Source organism: Myotis brandtii, unplaced genomic scaffold (genome assembly GCF_000412655.1).
Source record: "Myotis brandtii unplaced genomic scaffold, ASM41265v1 scaffold266, whole genome shotgun sequence".
In the NCBI taxonomy this organism is placed as follows: domain Eukaryota; kingdom Metazoa; phylum Chordata; class Mammalia; order Chiroptera; family Vespertilionidae; genus Myotis; species Myotis brandtii.
In genome coordinates this window covers 8,585,480-8,605,980 of record NW_005360124.1, presented here as the reverse complement: position 1 = coordinate 8,605,980, position 20,501 = coordinate 8,585,480, and the positions used below count along the sequence as shown (strand labels likewise).

The 20,501-nt window shown below is 40.2% G+C and overlaps 1 protein-coding gene across 3 annotated transcripts; it reads right to left on the bottom strand.

Moving 5' to 3' along the window:
* Positions 1–1,328: 1,328 nt before the first annotated feature.
* NMRK1 (nicotinamide riboside kinase 1) lies at positions 1,329–20,495 on the bottom strand. Of its 3 annotated transcripts, XM_014541270.1 has the most exons (10): positions 20,354–20,495; positions 16,703–16,850; positions 15,399–15,458; positions 14,121–14,211; positions 13,783–13,831; positions 7,430–7,574; positions 7,280–7,351; positions 6,550–6,656; positions 4,233–4,316; positions 1,329–1,688 (listed from the first exon to the last, which is right to left on the bottom strand). In XM_014541270.1, the coding sequence occupies exons 2-10, from the start codon at positions 16,846–16,848 to the stop codon at positions 1,651–1,653; spliced, it is 792 nt and encodes a 263-aa protein (XP_014396756.1). In that variant the 5' UTR covers positions 16,849–16,850; positions 20,354–20,495; the 3' UTR covers positions 1,329–1,650. The 3 variants fall into 3 exon arrangements, with proteins under 3 accessions (XP_014396756.1, XP_014396757.1, XP_005868366.1); XM_014541271.1 differs by lacking the exon at positions 7,280–7,351; XM_005868304.2 differs by lacking the exon at positions 16,703–16,850.
* Positions 20,496–20,501: the final 6 nt, after the last annotated feature.

The window sequence follows — 20,501 nt, the reverse complement described above, 5'->3', positions numbered from 1 at the left end:
ACTATTACAAATGTCTCCATTCTCCCTCCCCGACCCCTTTGCCCACATCCACCCTGCCACCCCACCTTGTTGACACTATTACAAATGTCTCCATTCTCCCTCCCCGACCCCTTTGCCCACATCCACCCTGCCCCACCCCACCTTCCCTCTGGCCATCACCACACTGTTGTCGGTGTCTATGGGTTACTGTGAGTTATGCATATATGTTTTTTGGCTAATCCCTTCGCCTTCTGACATCCAGTCACCACCCCCTCTCATCTGATGGCTGTCAGTCTGTTCCATATATCCATGCCTCTGTTTCTTTTTTTCATCCCCCCCATAACCATTTATCCTCTCTATACTTCCTCTACCTCCATCCACCTCTTCTCCTCACCGGTACAAACCCTCTCATCTGATGGCTGTCAGTCTGTTCCATATATCAATGCCTCTGTTTCTTTTTTTCATCCCCCCATAACCATTTATCCTCTCTATATTTCCTCTACCTCCATCCACCTCTTCTCCCCCCTCACCCCAGGCAATCACCACACTGTTGTCCAATGTCCATGAGTTCTTTCTTTTTTAGTATTTAATATTTGAAGTATGTAAAATGTGAAAATGACTATACTCTTTGACTAAGAGCTATTCTGTAAAATTTTAATGTAACTAAAGAAGAAAACCAGCAATCTTCATAGATATCTTTTATAGCATGTTATTTGCTAATATGAAACACCGGTACAATACTAAATATCCAACAATTGGGAAATGACTCAATAATCTTACATCATTTTGAACTATTATGCTACTCTTACTTTATAATTAGAAATTATATTTTAAATCCAATGTAGAAAAATGCCAAAAAGAAAAATATAAACATTTGATTATATTTTTAGTTTGCAATTTCTTATTTCTATGATTTGAAACTAGACATGTGACATCTTCTGCACTAAGATGTCTATGTTGTCTTATAATTCACTTTCAATGAGCAAAACAGAACTCAGACTTCAGTTCTTCAACTGGGAGAGCTATTTAGTTTTATTCAGTTTCATTATAAGTCCGCAGGCCGATGCTCTATCCGCTGAGCCAAACCGGTATGGCTAAATATTAATTTTAAAAAGAAACAAGCATCACAATGAACCATGTAAATCATGTAACCATATAAAAGACAGATGAATGTGAACAGCAAAATCATTGGATGTGTACTCATTAAGATGTTAATATTGCTGACTGGTGGACACATAGGTGATTATTTTTTCTCCTTTTACTTTTACATTAAAACTTGTTTTATAATTAATATACTTTTATCATGAGATAAAAGTAAACATTCTTAAAGGAGGTTTGAATGATGCTGGTGACTAGACTGCCTATGTTATAGTGAGAATAGGTAATCATTCAATTTCGCTTCAAAGTCTGGATTTAAGAAGGATGGAATTAAATATATAACTTCATATCCTTATTCTCCTCGGTCATTTAGTGTTTCTTATTAATCAAATTCAGTCTTTGTTGTTTCCCATTCATTATTATGACTTTATCACAATTATGATTTTACGTGCTTAGAGTGGAAAATTAGTTGAGCAGGTTTATGAGATGTTATGAGAAACTTAAAGAGTAGTCAAATGAAACACCTGAAAGTCCTCCCCACTAGCTCCTTCCTGAATTGCGGGTTACAGCAGGCTATGCTGAGGATCCCTCCAGGCTGGCTTTGCAGGACACTGTGGTTGGAAGAAATGGGAAAGATGGTGGGTTAATATAACACAGTAGCTTATACAACTGGAAAAAAAATAACAGGTCTTGAAGGTAGGAAAAACTGATCTGTTTTGGATTTTATTTCTCTTCTAACGTGTCTGTTACACACAGGGGTGGGCAAAAGTAGCTTTACAGCTATTCGTATGGACAATCCAGTAATTAATAAATAATAACACAAGAATAAACTGTGTTTCGCGTACTCACAACTATAAACCTACTTTTGCCCACCCTGTATTTTCTTCTTTTTAAACTTTATCCAATATCTGGAACACAAGCAAGATAGCCTTAAAAGGAGCAGTTAATTATTTCCTTACAAGTCTCTAGGACAGTGGTTCTCAACCTTGGCTGCACATTAGAATCACCTGGGAATCTTTTTAAAATCCTGATTTCTGGGCCTCATCCCCAGGAAATTCTGTTTCTTTGTTACTAATGTTGTGGCCCCACCCCATAACAAAGAAACAGAATTTCCGGAGGATGAAGCCCAGAAATCAGGATTTTAAAAAGATTCCCAGGTGATTCTAATGTGCAGCCAAGGTTGAGAACCACTGCACTAACCCCTATAAAAGTGGCGTTGGCTCAGGTGCTATCATTTAGAAGGCAGAGCCCCTTCTTTCCCCCTACACCCCGTTATCCAGTCATGCTGGAGCTTCACTGTAGGAGGCCTGCCTTTCATCAAGGTAACAGATGGCAGGGCTGGGCAGGCGTATCTGGCAAGAATTATAAGTTCCACTAAGAAGTAATTTAAAAATGGTCCTGAAATTTCTTCAGTTGGGTTCCTGCCTACATGAAGGGCTGATCCTGAAATTAGGAGCTTGTAGGATCAATAAGCTGCATTGCTGGGCTCAGTTCCCTGGTCAGATAGGAATTTATTGAGGATATGGGAAATCTGATTCTTAAGAGAAGATATTTGGACTATGGCAGTGTGTCTCACCAAAAAAGCATGTAATATTCTTCACTGTTGGAGTGACTCATACTGTCTTGTCTTGAGTCACTGCATTTTGCATGAGTTAGCCATAAAAATCTTTTTAGTTCAAATATAACAGCAGCTAGATCTATAGTTTTGTTCTCCCAGCATGCTTTGTTATCCTTCTTCTTCTGGTTTCTACCTCCTGCTCTGCTTTCCCTTTAATTTCTCCCTTTAATTCAGGAGACCTTAGGGCAGGGGTCCTCAAACTACGGCCCGCGGGCCACATGCAAATACAAATATTGTATTTGTTCTCGTTTTGTTTTTTTACTTCAAAATAAGATATGTGCAATGTGCATAGGAATTTGTTCATAGTTTTTTTTTAAACTATAGTCCGGCCCTCCAACGGTCTGAGGGACAGTGAACTGGCCCCCTGTTTAAAAAGTTTGAGGACCCCTGCCTTAGGGGGTATATTCAATTACAAGATCAGTACATGATCCAGTTCTAGCCAGTCTGAGTATGCTGGCTTCCTGGCCATAGTGATTGGTTTAGCAAAAGTCATGTGATCCAAGCAGGACCAAGCAAAGTCTTCCGTGGGAACTTTCAGCTGGGCTAAAATGGAAAACTGCTTTTTAAAAAACTGTTTAAGGTGGGGGTTGGGAGGCTGGGTGTAAAAGGCACAGGGATTAAGAAGTACGAATTGGTAGTTACAAAATAGTTATGAGTTGCAAACTACAGCATAGGAAATATAGTCAGTAATATTGCAATGACTAAGTATGGTGCCAGGTGAGTACTTGATATATTAGGGGATCATGTTATACATTATGTGATTGTCTAACCACTACGCTGTACACCTGAAACTAATATAAAATAATATGAATGTCACCTGTACTTGAAAAATAAAATTTAAAAAAACTTTAAAATTTTTTAAACATTTGCAAAAGCAGTGAGAATTATATGTAAACCCCTTGTACCCAACACCCAGCTTCAACATTTATCAACTCAGGAACAATCTTGAAAAAGGGTAAACTGTCTTTTTCTACTGGGGCTGTTGGACCTAAGAGGACAGTGCTTATAACAGACATGATGTCTGTCAGTAACTGCTGCTCCTGTACTGATTTTGCTTAAGCAAAATGTAGGAGGATTTCTCTCACTTGCAAATGTGTTGTCTAATATAAAAATCTTAACGAAACACTCAGTAAATAATTTTTTAAGCCTTATGCTTACTTTTGAGGTATCTGGGAAACAGAAATTCATGAAAAAATCTTTGAGAGGAATAAGGAGAAGGGGAGCTCTGAGACATATTAAAACAAACAAAATCACCAGCATTTTAACTTCACTTGGCCAAAGGATCATTTCAGTCTTATTGAAATAGCAGCTATCTACTAAAATATTTAAACTATATAACAAAATATTAAGGGGTATAACAAAGGATGGATATTTTCACCCTTAAAAAATTGATCAAGTCCTCAAACCCATCCAGAGTCTGATTCTGAATTACCTTCAAAGCAATGAATGTAAGTCACTCTTACATTAGCATTCTGGTATGCCATTCTTAGGTATGTAATGAACTATACTCCTAGCTGTTCCTTAGGACAATACTTACATTTTTGCTTTGCCAGTTCTTGTCTTAGATCTTCATACACTTGTGAAAAGAGGTCCTCTTTAGATTTTGTTCCATCCAGGTAAACTGAAAAGGGAAAAAGAGACAAGTCAAATGCTAACAGGCTTATTAAGATAGCATGCTTACTTTGGCACCCGATATCTCTTGAAAATACTAGTAGGTTTAACCAAAGAACCCAGGACCATAAAATAAAAATAAATGAATAGCCATTAGAGAGCAAAGTACATTATAGCCAGGAACAACAGGTAAAAATTTTTGGTTAACTACAGAGAAATGCACACTAGTTAATAAGAACATTATTACTTTTTTTTTAATGGAAGAAAAAGAAAGGAAAATAATTAAATGGCATTGTGTATATGGACTGAAGAGGTGCGTCCCTGAAAGAATCATGTAAGAGAGTAGTTATCCCACTTACTGATGCATCAAGATTATCTGTGAAGCTTCTTAAACCATGTAGGGGTCTGGGCTCCCCACATATATACTGAATCAGAATTCTTCAGGCCCAGAAGATATATATATTTCAGAGAGGAAGGGAGAGATAGAAACATCAATGATGAGAGAGAATCATTGATCAGTTGCCTCCTGCATGCCCTCCACTGGGGATTGAGCCCGAAACCCAGATATGTGCTCTGACCAGGAATCAGCTGTGACCTCCTTGTTCATAGGTCAATGCTCAACCACTGAGCCACTCCAGCCAGGCCCAGAAGATACATATTTTTAATAAAACTGGCATAGTAAGTCTTGGAGAAAAAGTAGAAGTTATTTATGTTAAAGGAAGGAAAAGGCCTTCTAGTCAGAAACCTGCAGAGGTAGGAGGTAGGAGAGAATTCTGCCTGTGAATAAGATGCACCGTTAGGAAAACCTAGAATGTGGGGAGGCAGAAACAGTGGAGAGAGGAGGTTTTGGTTCTGGAGCAAGGCTGTGCCTTTGTCTTTAGAGGCCTCGATGTCTGGCTGTGTGGGGGTTTTACCGGAGAGCTGGAGACTATGAAGATATCAAGCAAGGCAGGGACATAGTTAGATTTGCGTTTTAGATGGAGAGGGAGAGAGGAACAGTGAGAAGAGGAAGTGTTGTGGCTAGAACCCCCGCAGTGGCTCTGTGGATGGGGAGAAGGGGTTGAACTTGACTGAAGAGGCCACGGAGCTTTTCCCAATATGGGCAACTCCCTTCATTCTGAAAAGTGTGCATCAGTCCTGCTGCTTCTGCTCCAACCAAGAGCCTTCTCTCTCGGCTTCCTGTAGTTTCTCCGTGTTGAGCCCTGTATTCCAGAGGTCTGTTCTGAGCCTGGGCTCACAGATTCAGATGTTTACCCCCAAATCGCCACTTTATGTCTCTCAGGCATCTTAACTTATGCCAAACAGACTTGCATTCTTACCTTCCAAACCTGCAACTCCTTCACTTTTTTCTCTTTTCCAAAACAGTACCTGCCAGGTTCCAAGGTATTGTCCTCGACACCTTGATTTCCTGGACCCACCCTATCTATACTACCATCCAGTTCTATTGAGCACATATGCCCAATATTGCATCCTCTACACCCACCCTCCACAAAGCCAGAGATATCTTACAAGAATCTGATATCTAACATGTCCTCGTTCAAACCTGTCTGTAGAGGGCTTCCTGCTTTTATTGAGATAATGACCCAAGCCCTTAACTGGCCTATATAGCCTTGTAGGGTTAGGATCTTTCCTGTATTACCAGCAGCACTTCTTGTCCTTGGTTTTCTCTCCACAAATATACCCTCTCCACTTCCGGATGCTGATCATTTCTTCCTGCCCCCTAGCCTTTCTATGTATCACACCCACTGGGGGGATCTTCCATCCCAACACTCTTCCCTTTCTCTAGTTAATCCTGTCAGTTGACATGTGGCTGGATTACTGGGACTTAGGCAGTGCCCTAAGAGCTCGCTGTCACAGTACTCAGCACAGCTGGAAAGGACATGCTCATGTAGCTAGTGTAATGTTTGCTTCAATAGTAGAATGTTGGCTCATAAGAGTATGGGCTGGATCTGCCTTATTTCCCTTGATATATATCACCAGTTCAATATCTGTACATTGAAAACATTCAATCCATATTTATTGAACAAATGACCACCTAGAAGTTGACAAGCTATTCACAAGAGCCATAGAGAGACAAGCAGAAGCCAGGAGAGCCTGTTGTGGAAGACGGGAGCCCCGAGTGCTACAGCTTACAGTTTCCTTTATAATATAACACATACATAAGAAACGTTCCTTCTGAATTTTGTGTACTTTCTGGCAATGACAGGTTAAAGGTCTCCCATGGAGGGAGAAAGGGCACTTACCAATTTCCCACTCAATGTCCTCTATTTCTTGTCTGTGCTTTAGATACATGGGCCACACGTGGCCATCAAAGTACCCTGGGGGGTCTGGAGGTTCATAGACCCTCGTGCTGTCAAAACAGGTAGGAAACTTTGTTGATAGAAACACACATCAATAAAGTAAAATAATAATGGCCAGGATAATAAAAAAAATCACTGAGATCGAATCTAAACAGGATTAAGACTATACATTTTAGACTCAATGCCAGTTACAAAGACAATAAAATGAATTTAGCTTGCTCATCCAAAAATTAATCTTCTAATTCACTATAATTTATATTATCTTTCCCCCCTCAATTTTTTTTATAAAATAATTAAAAGACAAATATCAATGTAAATAATGATGAAATACTGATATGCAGGATTGAGCTTTAAAGTAATTGGTGTTCTTTGTGGCTATAGCAGAATATAGGCCAACTAATTTAAAGTCATAATCAACATGGAATTGTTTCATTTAAAGATTTAGGAGAAATCATCCAAATAGCTGCTACAGGGCCTTTTCTTAGAAAAGTAATTTGTATTTGTTCACATGGATGATTATTTATGGAAAAAGGTTTTCCTTATTATGTAAAGAGCTGAGGCTTCTCTTGTTTGAAAAATGACGTATACATATTGCTCAATAATGTTGCTGTCCTCATTTTTTGTAAATTTTGTCTTTTGAATCAACATCTACAAAGGCAGTTTCGAAACTTACCTCCTCCTCCTCTTACATTCTTCATATGGAATGGTCACAAAGTATCTTCTATTCCATATAGTCTCAAGGGGCCTAAGATAATAGCATATTCAGTTCACAGGGGTTTCCCTCCCATTCATTCCAAGTCAATATCTGAGTGAGGATGCTTACTTATAATTAAAGAGAAGGAAACCTTCGATGATTAATACGGGAACGTCCTCAGTGTTTCTCTCTGTTGATACTGGAGAGTGTCTCGGGCTTTGCATCCAGCAAGAAATGGTGGACATCATTTTTTCCATGTTAAGCGCTTCAAGCACTTCAAACAACATACAAAAATGAGAAACCAGTACCAAAAAGTGTTATGATGAGGATATGAGTATATTCCGGGCTTGCTAAATATATTAAACATACTATTTACCCTTCAAAAAAACCCATTAACAAATCTTTTAGATACTTTTAAACTCTAATATTGATAGATGGGTATGTTTGAAACATTTTTATTATGGGACATTTGATACCTATACAAAAGTAGAGAGTGAAGTACAATGAACTTCCATGTCCTCATGAGCAGCTTTGACAATCATAAACTCATGGCGAATCTTGCTTTATTTATAATTTCTACTACCCCCTGACTACATGAAAGTCTAACATTTTTGGATGAAAAAATATCTACAAATTAGTTTGAAAGATATATGACATTCTGAGGAAAATATCTACATTGTGTTTGTTAAAGAATGAATATTTTCAATATATAAAGAGCTCTTACAGATAAACAAGAGGAAAACCATGAAAACTTTTACAAAGAACACAAATATGTCATTTTCAAACTCTAACATGAGCTTCCTGTGGTTCTGGGTGATGTCTGTTCCGTCTTTTAGTTGTATTTTTGAAGTGGTTGTTTGCGGCAGCAGTCTCCGGTGTTTACCTATGCCGCCATCTTGGTCTCTCTCCCTTTTAGATACTTTTAAACTCTAATATTGATAGATGGGTATGTTTGAAACATTTTTATTATGGGACATTTGATACCTATACAAAAGTAGAGAGTGAAGTACAATGAACTTCCATGTCCTCATGAGCAGCTTTGACAATCATAAACTCATGGCGAATCTTGCTTTATTTATAATTTCTACTACCCCCTGACTACATGAAAGTCTAACATTTTTGGATGAAAAAATATCTACAAATTAGTTTGAAAGATATATGACATTCTGAGGAAAATATCTACATTGTGTTTGTTAAAGAATGAATATTTTCAATATATAAAGAGCTCTTACAGATAAACAAGAGGAAAACCATGAAAACTTTTACAAAGAACACAAATATGTCATTTTCAAACTCTAACATGAGCATACTTTTCGGGCTGACAGTTATAAAATGATTCTGAAAGTGTGGTACCTTGGCCAGCAGCCTCAGCATGACCTGGGAATTTATGAGGAAGGCGAATTCTGAGTCTCACTCCAGAAGTACTGAATTGGGTCATCTGGGCTTAGAGGTTTTTATTAATTAATCCTTAATTTATTTAATAGATATAGGGCTACTAAGATTTTCTATTTGTTCTTGTGTTAGTCTTGGTAAGTTACATTTTTCTGGGAAATAGTAAATTTTATTTGTTTTCTAATGTATTCACATAATACATTAGATATAATGTATTAATACATTAGATACATTGTTTATAATACCCTCTTATCCTTTTAATGTAGGTAGCATCTGTAATGATATTACTTTTTTGTTTTTGGTATTTGTAATTTGTGCCTTTCCTGTTTTTTTGTTGTTGTTATTGTTGTGCTGTTTTTTATTTTTAATCCTAACCCGAGAATATTTTTCCATTGATTTTTAGAGAGAGTGGAAGAGAGAGGGAAAAGACAGAGAGAAATATCCATATGAGCCACAACGATTGGTAGCCTCCTGCACTTGCCCCATCAGGGCCCAGACTGGTACGTGCCCTTGGCCAGAATCAAGCATACTTTCCGTCCTTTGGGACCCTTCAGTCTGCAGGCTGACGCTCTATCCACTGAGTCAAAACGGCTAGAGCTTTTTTTTTCCCCTTGAACAGTGTTGTATAACCTGTTTGGTAATCACTCAGATTCTTGCATATGTAGATTTATGCCCTATGCCAAATTTGAGATGTTTTACACCATTACTTTTGTTTTACTTAAATTTTTTTAAAAAAATTTTTGAGAGAGAGAGAGAGAGAGAGAGAGAGAGAGAGAGAGACATCAATTTGTTGTTCATGCATTCATTGGTTGCTTCTTCCCGACTAGAGATTGAACCTGCAACCTTGGCATATCGGGATAATGCTCTAACCAATTAAGCTACCCGACCAGGGCGCTTCATATACTTTTGCAGCACCACACTCTTTCTCCTCTCCTTCTTAGACTCCAATAATATGTTAGATCTTTTGTTATTGTCCATATTTCTGTTAATTTCTTTTCAGTCTGTTTTCTCTCCGTTGTTCAGATTGAATAATTTCTATTGTTTTGTTTCGTAGTTCACGGATTCTTTCCTCTATCGTATTTATTCTGTTGAGCTGATCCAGTGAGTTTTAAAATTTCAGTTATTATTTGTTTTCAGTTCTAAACTTTCAATTTGGCTCTTTTTTACATCTTGCATTTCTTTACTGAGGCTTTCTAAGTTTTCACTTGACGCAAGAATGTTCACAATTGCTCGCTGAAGCCTTTTATTTTTATTTTATTTTTCGCTGAAGCCTTTTAATAAACACTGCTTTAAAACACTTTGTCAGGTAATTCCAACATCTGTGTCAACATGGAGAGGGAAGTTGGTGTCTGTGGACTGCCTTTTCTCACTCAAGTTGAGAATTGCCTGGTTTTCAATATGACAAGTGATATTCAGTCTTGTTCTGAAATGTTGGATATTATGTTGCAAGGTTCTTAAGCCTATTTCTTCTTCTTTTTTTGCAGGTAGTCACCTGTTTGGGTGTAGACTGCCCAGATGAGGGGATGTTTGGCTCCTGGCTGGGCCTCACTGATACTTAGCTCGGGAGGGATTGTCATGAAGGGAGAAAGGGCAAGTGCTGGTGTGGCTTCATTGCTGCTCAGCAAAGGGTCAAGTTCAGCTCTCCACTGAGTTCTGCTGATAGAAGCTGACTATCTGGGCGAAAAAAGTGTGGAGTACAACTAGCAACACCTCACACTACCTCATCCTGCCTCTTTGCTGCTGGGCGGGGGTGGAAGTTCAGTCACCGTTTTGCTCCACTGATATGATCCCTATGGATGACATGGAGGGCCACCTCACCCCACCTTACTAGTGCGATGGGTTCAGAAGTCTTGCTCCCCACTTGGCCCTGCTAACATCATGAGGGGAAAGTGATTTGTTTTTTTCCCCCCTTTGGCTTGAGTAGGGTGGATATTGTGAAAATGATTTTCTATTCTGCTGGGACATCCTTTTCTGGTCCTTTGACTAGGGAATAGGTTTCCTGGTTTGTTTGTTGTCTGTATCTGTTGATTGTTCCATGTTGCACACTTCTCCAGCACCCCTTCTTGAATACATAAGAGGAAAAAAGAAATCTCTGGTAACTCACAGCCATGTTATTCCTCAAGGCCTGAAGTCCCTAGTCAGTCTGCTCTCTTCCTTTCATCTTTCAGAGTCTTTCCTTTGTTTGCTGTATTTCATCCAGGGTTTTTAGTAAGAGGAAGAAATAGTTAGGAATGGGGCCAATCCATTTTGGCTGGAACCAGAAATACCGTTAGCATTAATATATTTTCATTATTACTCAATTAAAAATCTTTTCTAATTTTCATTATGATTTATTCTTTAAGTCATGGGCTATAAAAATGTTTTGCTTCAGATAAAATGGATGATGTCTGGGATTTGCTCCAAAATAATATAGGAGAAAGTGAGTGAGGGTCTAGATAAAATTGGCCAAGAGTTCATTATTTTTAAAAGCTGGATGTTGAACTCATGAGAGTTCATTATACTTTCTTGCCTACTTTTTTTTAAATTATATTTTTATTGATTTCAGAGAGGAAGGAAGAAGGAGAGAAAGATAGAAACATCAATGATGAGAGAGAATCATTGATTAGCTGCCTCCTAAAAGCCCCCCATGGAGGATCGAGCCCACAACCTGGGCATGTGCCCTTGACTGGAATCGAATCTGGGACCTTTCAGTTCGCAGGCCAATGCTCTATCCACTGAGCCAAACCGGCTAGGGCTTGCCTACTTTTGTATATGTTTACAATTTTCCCTTATTAGGAAAAGTTTTTACTGAGGCAAGGATATATGGAACAGACTGACAACTGTCAGATAGGAGGGGGATGGGGGAAACTGGATGAAAGAAGGTGAAGGGATTAGCCAAAGAACATATATGCATAACTCACAGACACAGATAACTGTGGTGATGGCCAGAGGGAAGGGGGTGGGAGCTGGGTGGAGGTGGGCAAAGGGGGGGGAATGGGGACATCTATAATAGTGTCAACAATAAAAATAAAGTTTTTAAAAATATATATATATATTTTATTGATTTTTTACAGAGAGGAATAGAGTTAGAAACATCAATGAGAGAGAAACATAGATCAGCTGCTTCCTGCACACATCCTACTGGGGATGTGCCCACAACCAAGGTACATGCCCTTGACCGGAATCTAACCTGGGACCTTTCAGTCCGCAGGCCGATGCTCTATTCACTGAGCCAAACCGATTAGGGCTAAAGTTAAAGTTTTTAAAAATCAGAAAAAAAGGGGTACTGATTATTTTGCAAACACTTGGGATTTTACTTCCTCTTTAGTTATTGATTTCTAATTTCTAATTCAATGCTCTATGATTGGAGGATGTCCCTGTACCTTTGAGGTTGACTTTTTATTGTGCATTATCAATAACCTTTTCCTTCTGTCAATAGCTTATTCACATCCTTGGGCATTTTTTTTTCAATTGGGATATAAGTGTTTGTCATATTAGTTTGTAAGGACTCATTTAAATTAGGAATAATCCTTCATCAATTGTTGAAAACAATGTTTCCTTGTTTAACTCTTACTTTGTATAATCTTCCTTACTAACCTTTAGAAGAAGGGAAGAGAAGAAAAAAATATCTTGACTGTAGCTCAAGACACATGAACAGACAGCAACTCAAGGACTTTGCCTCTCTTAAAACTATCATGTGTCTGTAAGAACTGACTACACAACATTTTACCTCCAAGGTTATCAAAGTTAAAAAATAAAGAACATATTTTATGGCTCCTCAAGATAATTTCCTTGGTTGCTAGTTTGGATAAGCTCTCAATGATTATCTTGTTAATTATAAAAGTTGATAATACCATTAAATATAGTTTATTAGCATGACATTTGTTTTTTCATTGATTTTTAGGGAGAGTGGAACAGAGAGGGAAAGACAGAGAGAGAAACATCAATGTGAGAGAAACACATCAATTGGTTGCCTCCTGTATGAGCCCTGACCAGGAGCTTGCAACCAACGTACGTGCCCTTGACTGGAATCAAACCAGGGACCCTTTGGTCCGCAGGCCGATGCTCTATCCGCTGAGCCAAACCGGCAGGGTATAGCACAGTGATGGCGAACCTTTTGAGCTTGGCGTGTCAGCATTTTGAAAAACCCTAACTTAACTCTGGTGCCGTGTCACATATAGAAATTCTTTGATATTTGCAACTATAGTAAAAGAAAACAAAAACTTATGTTTTTGATATTTATTTTATATATTTAAATGCCATTTAACAAAGAAAAATCAACCAAAAAAATGAGTTTGCGTGTCACCTCTGACACGCGTGTCATAGGTTCACCATCACTGATATAGCATGACATTCTTTATAGGAAAATACACTTTTACTCATGGACTTTAATCCTTTGGCTTCAAAGCAGTGTTAGATTGGGTAGAGGAGTGAGGTGAATCCATCTAAAATATATTCATTATGGTTTTTGATCAATGAAAAGAAAAAAAATCAACTGTTCAGACCACCATGGTCACTGGAGAGGAAAGCTCAGAAGATGAGTGCTTTAAGTTTGCCCCAGGTAAGACTGAGGGTAGGGAAGGGAAGTAGTTATATTCCCCAGGCACGGATGACTGGAGTACCCACCTTGCCCTAGCTGCAGAAGAAAAAAATCTATATCATTCCAAAGTTTTCAGTTTTAAATATAGAACTGGGGAAAATATTTCATTTTTAAAAATAGTTGAACAGCCTGGCCGGTGTGGCTCAGTGGTTGAACATCGACATATGAACCAGGAGATCACAGTTCGATTCTCGGTTAGGGCACATACCCGGTTGTGGGCTCGATCCCCAGTAGGGGGCATGCAGGAAGCAGCCGATCAATTATTTTCTCTCATCACTGATGTTCTATCTCTCTCTCCCTTCCTCTCTGAAATCAAGAAAAATATGTATGTATATATAAATAAATAAAAATAGCTGAACATAAGTCAGAAACCTTTACAAAAGCACATTCAAAATACAGTAATATGTATTTAAACACACTTTGAGAATGTCTTCATAGTTAGCACCATATTTGGGTTTGAAAAAGAAAATGAACATTAGGGTGTAATATTTTCACAAGCTCATCTACTTACCATCGTACTGCAGAAATCCATTTTTATCTGTCTCTATCTCAGACGGTGGCTGAAAAAATAATAAAGTACCCATAAAAACTGTGCAATGCAGAAATAATACAATTATACAATGAAAAGGCGATAAATCTTTAATAAATGCATTGAATGAGGATAAATAAAATCAAAGAACAGCCGCGATAGTGGTGCCATCTAGTGGATAAGTAACACTATTGCATTGACTCTACCTTCACTACAAAAGCTCTATCACTCAAAAAAGGCTTTTTGGATGTAATACAATCAACTTTGCTACTAGAACTTCTTTTGTGTTAAATAAATTATCTAAGAAGTTTTAAAGATACCTTAAAGAAATCATCCTGAGATATGATACTGCAGTTTGGGAGATGTTTTTGCAATTTTTTAGCCAGTGTTGTCTTCCCACCATTTGTCACACTGAACCAAAAGAAAAGAGAAAGAAACGTCGTAAAAATACTGAAAGTACCAAGAAGAAAGTTACATTAAAAAACATAAAACATTAAAAATATCTTAGAAAAAGAACATTTAAAACAATATCTAATATCTAAGAAAAATTATTTCTTTCATAGATAATGTTTTTCTGTAGAGAAAACCAAGGCATAAGTAGACGGTGCAATAAATTATAAGAAAGAAGCTGGGGCGTGGCCAGTGCTGCTCAGTGGTTAAGCATCAACCTATGAACCAGAAGGTCACGGTTTGATTCCCCGTCAGGGCACATGCCCAGGATGTGGGCTTGATCCCCAGTAGGAGGCATGCAGGAGGCAGCCGATCAATGGTTCTCCCTCATTATTGATATTTCTATCTCTCTCTCCCTTTCCTCTCTGAAATCAATAAAAATATATTCTCAAAAAAAGAAATAAGCTGGGAAGGATTGAGGAGAAAGGTAACTAACTACTGGGCAAGTGAACTGGGTAATACCAAGACTAAATACAGCTATTGTGTTGGAAACAAAAGAATTTTTTTTGTCTATAGTGAAACATTCACAGGGTTTATATGCAACACAGAATATGAGCAGTACATTTTAATGCAAATATATAATACTGCATTTGGTCATCGAGATTCTTTTTCAATGCACAGTGGAGAAAAATGGAGGAGTGGCTTAGTATAAGCCCACCTATCATGAATTCACCTCTCCCTCTGCAATGTCTCCTTTTCCCCTGATCGCTTTCCACTTTGGGGACAGGTGGGAGGTCCATTTTAGCTGATCACACCAGCCAAGAGAGGTGGTTCCATATTCCATATGTCCAAAGCTGGGCGTAACAGAAAAGAAATGATAGCTTCTCTCCAACGTCACACTGAGGGAGCAGCCATCTGGAGAATGAAATCGTCCTGGACCTAAATAGCATCTGCTCAGGCCTTGCCTTTGGTATAGAAAATAAATGATAAAGTAGCTTATTGACTCTCCTGTTTTTCTGTTTACAAGGAAACTCTCCCACCTCCTGTTGGCATTTATGCAGCCAGGGCTCCATTTTACATTTGATACTGGCCTGTTCTCCAGGACTCGGGAATCCTCACTGCTTCTCCTTCCCCCATCACGTCCACATGAAAACACCCTTTGGGCATCCTGAGTGTCTTGACCAGCTGTGTGTAGCAAAATTACTCACCCACCAATCCCAATGACAAATGTTTTCATGATTAGCTTTGAAAATGTCTTCTGAAATTTCCTGAAATAAAAAAAAATTGAATGCTTATCATTTAGATGTCTGAAGAGGTAAAAGAAAGAGTCCTACTCTGGGAGGGCCAGCTGAGGGGGAAAGATGGCACAGCCCTGGACTATCCACATTCTGTGGAGGAGCTTCACACGGTACAGGCACACCCTGGAGATACTGTGGGTTCAGTTCCAGACCACCCTGTAATAAAGGTAGTCATAATCTTTTTGCTGGTGGAGGGTCTTGACTTCAATTTGTAAAAAAAACACACGCAACGTCCGTAAAGCACGGTAAAACGAGGTACGCCTGTGCTGGCTTCTCTCGGCCACACTCTCCTGCTAACTGCCCACAGATGGTGCGTGCTCAGCGCCTGTGTGCCCAAGTCAAGGGAGCTGAAAGGGTCCGTGACAAAGCGGATACCCTTGAAGGTGTGTTTTCAAGGCTGTGGAAGAGCTGCGAGGTTGCAGAGCACCCTACAATTTTATACCCGGCCCCTCAGCCAGGTCGCCTTTTACCTGCTGGATTCAATCACTTGGACATGATCCATTTTCCCCACGGAGGGAACCACAGAGCTTCTCTCTGTCTCTCTCTTTCCCCTCTCCACCCTCTGCGTTAAGGGCACTATTTCCCCACCCAAAAGCCTTGGTCTGAGGCTAGGGTAGATAATTTTTTTTTTTTCAGAAATGGGACAGGCAGTAAATGTTAGAGGCTTTGTGGGTAAAGAGGCAAAATCCAGGTTATTATGTAGGTATTTATATGAGAGAGAAAACAAATTTCCACTATGTTTTGGATAACAGTCGAGACATAATAATAATCGAGTACAACTGTTTTTGGGTAATACATGTCTACTAATGAGAAGAATGGAATTTATTTATTTATTTATTTGTTTGTTTATTTTTTAGGTAACACTTCCCTTACTGGATTTGCAAGTCTGTGCTCCCTATCAGAAAATTGATGGCAAATGTTGAAGCAGAGGGCCAGGTTTTAGGCACAAGACCCTGGTCTGTTGACCCCCCTGGTCTAGGGGCTGGAGGGCAGTTTCACACATGGCCATCTAAGGTTCATCACAGCAGTCCCTCCCATGGGCCAGTTTCACCTTTTTACGTGAAAAGGGAAAGGTCAGTGGAGGGAGCCTTAGAAAGCTGCTCTTTATCCCTGACTGCTTCGCTTGGCTGATCAGGAATCTAAGCTGTGCTGTTCCTGGGGAGTGGCCCCTGAGCTGGGGGTTCCCAGCAGCCTCCCCGGTTCCTATCTCTGACCTGTGTCCAGACGTCCCCTGGGGAGAGGTGGTGGGGAGAAGAGCCTGGTGCAGAGGGGCGGTTGTTCTTTGGCGTCTGCTCAGTTTACCCAGAATATTCCAAACTGAGAGCAATAGCTTAAGGTTCGGTCCCACTTTCATTAACATGTCTATGTGAGACAAGAATTCAATAATGACTATGCTAAAAATACAATAACAGAACACGTTGGATATCTGAGTTTCACCAGGAGTTGCATTATTGAATATATATCCCACCCAAATTGACCAAGCATGTCAAGGGACCAATTACAGACAATGAGTACCGTAAATTTTTATGCTGTAATTGTCTACGTAAGAAACGTCCAAATCTGTAGACTTTTTTTTTTTTATGAGTTCATTTGAGCCAAACTGACAATTGCTGGGAAGCTAAATCTCAACGGATTGAAAAAATGCTCTGGAGAATGGTAGTTTTGCTGCTTACTTTATACATTAAAAACAAAGGAAGAGACAGAAGGGGGGTTACATGAAATTCATTGGTGATAGGGAGGTGGGATAAAGCAAAACGGGAAATCCCTGAGATTGGATAAAGAACAAAACAGAGAGACACTTCTTTTACACTGGTGGGTACCGGAGAGTTAACAATGAACATTCACAGCACACAGGGATGGTATTTGGGGAACAAGATAACAGTGAGGGGTGGTGTGGTCCCATGCCCTGGTGTGAGGTTATACTCTGTGGGGTCTGGAAAAAGGAGATTACACTGACATTCCAAGGGTTTGTTATCTTAGATGCAAAAAGACAACAGACAGATTTACTTAAGGTAAAAACCGAACCTTTGTCAAGGAAGGTCCAGGCCCGGGATGTGACACCTGCCATGACTAGCTTTGAGGCAGGAATATTTATGTTCTGACCATCCTGTATGGTTCCTTTCAGTCTCTGTGTGTAAGGCCCACCACACAGGCCTCCCTTGAGCTGGTCAGGTTTAGTATGTGGCCCCTTTTTTTGCCCACATAATTTTTCTTTTGGGTTTAATTTTACCCTATTCTTATTTTTAATATGTCAGTGCAAGGGTGGCAACTATTTTTTTGTGGGGGGAGGGGGTAGAGAAGGCTGCCCTTTATCTTGAGAGGGTACCTTTCCTACTTTTTTGTTGATAAATGTCCTTTCTCGTGTGAAAGGATGGCTTAGGGCAGTGGTTGGCAAACTGTGGCTTGCAAGCCACATCCGGCTCTTTGGCCCCTTGAGTGTGGCTCTTCCACAAAATACCACGTGCGGGCGCGCACGTACAGTGCAATTGAAACTTCGTGGCCCATGCGCAGAAGTTGGTATTTTCTGGAAGAGCCACACTCAAGGGGCCAAAGAGCCGCATGTGGCTCACGAGCCGCAGTTTGCCGACCACTGGCTTAGGGAGTTCACTTAGCCCACCCCTTCATTTTATAGTTGAAACTGGCCCAGAAAATGCAGTGACTTGCCCAAGGTAACACAGCTAGTATGTTTTGGAAAAGTGAGAAACAAAACTAGACCTCTTTCCAAGCTGCTAAAAAGCACTTTATTACCAAGAGCAAAGAAAAAATGGTGCACATGCACTGGCTTGTGAGGCTCATGTATAATTAATGTCCTTTTTCTTGATGTATTATTGATGGGTGTATATTTTCTCTGCACACTACATGGCAAGGACTACTGGTCCCCTGTGCTTCTTGCCACATTTGTGCATACACATTAGGTTACTGTATCAATTACATAGCATGTAAGTAACGAGTGTGGTTGTGGCCCTGGAAACAGGCTTGAGGGGATTATTTGGGCGGAAACTCTAGCAATTCAGAAACTAGGAGTGAGAGAGAGTCAAGAACCTATTATAAATTCTCTTGGGCTCAGGAGGGAACTCCCCTAGTCCAACGCAAGTTTTTACCAAAACAGGAACCCTCGGTTCTATATTAGTTAGTAGTCTTAGCCTGTCCAAGTCAGTGCTTGGGCAAATGTTGGGTACAGTCCATTAGCAACGAACTGATGACAATGTGGTGGGAAGGGTGGGGAACTGGAAGCAGCAGAAGCAAGACCTCTGGCTGGGATGAGTAGCTGGGGTGGTAGGGGTGTAGAAATCCCAGAAGCCATTTATTTCAGACAGTGTTGGATGCACAGGGCAGCTTCTGGTGATTTCTAAGTTCAGGCCTGGCACTGTCCACCTCAACACCAGGTTCTGTTATTTCACTGCCTGTAGCCCTCTTTAAGAACTATTTTAAAATCACATTTCAAAAGCTTTTAATCAAGAGTTGCCAGTCTCTAAATACTGTATGTATACACAGCAGCAGCCTCCATGAAGCAAACAAATTTGATCAACTACACACTGTTAATCACTGAATGTCTCCAGAGAGACAACCATTTGGACTTTCCAGCCTCATCAATGCAGGGCATCCAATTACTAGGAATATAAGCACCCCCAATCTCATGGGATATTAACGTGCTTTATTCTCCCAATAAGTGCAAAGCTTTCCTCAGCAGCACAGAGCATTTGCATAGGGGTAGGAGAAGCGACTAAGATATCCATGAGCAAACCCAAAATAAGTAATTTTAACTACTTTCTTTTACCTAAGTAAAATATATTGTTGAGTCTTTTTTTTTTTCATAGCTGGTGCTTATAATATTTCATTTATTTCACTACTCAAGTTAGTACATTTTGGATTCCAAACTGCAAAATAGAGGTGGCATGTGCAGAATCAGCAAATAATATGAAAATAGCAACTCCCTAACACAAACTGTTTGACAGACCAATGAGAATATGCTAACGAAGTGTTCTGCTTTTCCACGTATTGAAAAGAGCAATTTGGCTAAAGTTTCTGAATATGCAAATGATTTCCCTTTCCCTTGGAATCACTCTATCTTTCACTAACCCCTGGTGTAAGTTTCGAAACTTCATTTTACATAGAGTCTCATGTAGAAAGCTTCTCTTTCTTTTCCATTTTTCTTTCCCCAAATACACAGTTGGTGTATAATACTGACTGTGCTATTTCGAACTTATAAACGCTGCATTTCGTGTGTGCTCCAGCCCTTGCTCCCACTGGCGATTCAATTTGCTAGGTGACGGGGTGGGCAAACTTTTGCAAAGTGCTAGCTAGAGAGAGAATGTTTCCGACTTTGCGCGCAGCTCTTATGAAGTGAGAACGGCCACAGACGATACATAAGCAACTGAGCGTGGCTGTGTTCCTAACACTTTCTGGACATTGGAATGTGAATGTTATATAATTTTCACGTGTCACAAAATATTCTTGTGACCTCTTTCCAGCCATATAAAAATGTAAAAACCGTTCTTGGTTAGCAGGCCCTATGATAACAGGAGGCAGGGGGCGGTAGAGTTAGTCAACCCCAATGCCGGAGGATACAAGACCTCCCCCGTGGGGATCAGGACCTGGTCTTGTCCCGGGTGACTCCCCCCACAATCTGGACGATCTGTGGGAGGCAGACTCCCATTTTAAGGATTATTGCGGGGCGTTAAAGCACTAAGTCAGCACGAGTACACGTGGCAGGCTACGTATGGGCCCGTCGAGGGGGTCAGAGGCCCAACGGGACTTGCAAGACGCATCTAGGTTCGGGCTCCAGCAGAGGAAACACTCTGGAAACACTTCTAGGCCCCACGGGGCGAGTCTGCGCGGCGCGGCGGGGTCAGGCAGGTACTCACCCGGACTTTCTAGTCCTCCCCGGCAACGCGGCAGAGGCGATGGCCCGGCGCGCCGGTCACTAACCCTCCGCAAGCCCACAGCTCGCTCACCCAGAGGCCCAGGCCCTTGCCCTTGCCCCTGCGCTCCTCCCACTGCGCCCCTCCCGGG

Bases quoted from the DNA above. Each gene is read 5' to 3' on its own strand.
- NMRK1 (XM_014541270.1), bottom strand. From the start codon at position 16,848: ATGTTAATGAAAGTGGGACCGAACCTTAAGCTATTGCTCTCAGTTTGG. The intron at 14,212-15,398 runs GTGAGTAATTTT...CTTTTGGTTCAG, and splicing joins TTTGTCATTGGGATTGGTGG to TGTGACAAATGGTGGGAAGA. The intron at 4,317-6,549 runs GTAAGTGCCCTT...TTCCCTTTTCAG, and splicing joins GGACATTGAGTGGGAAATTG to TTTACCTGGATGGAACAAAA.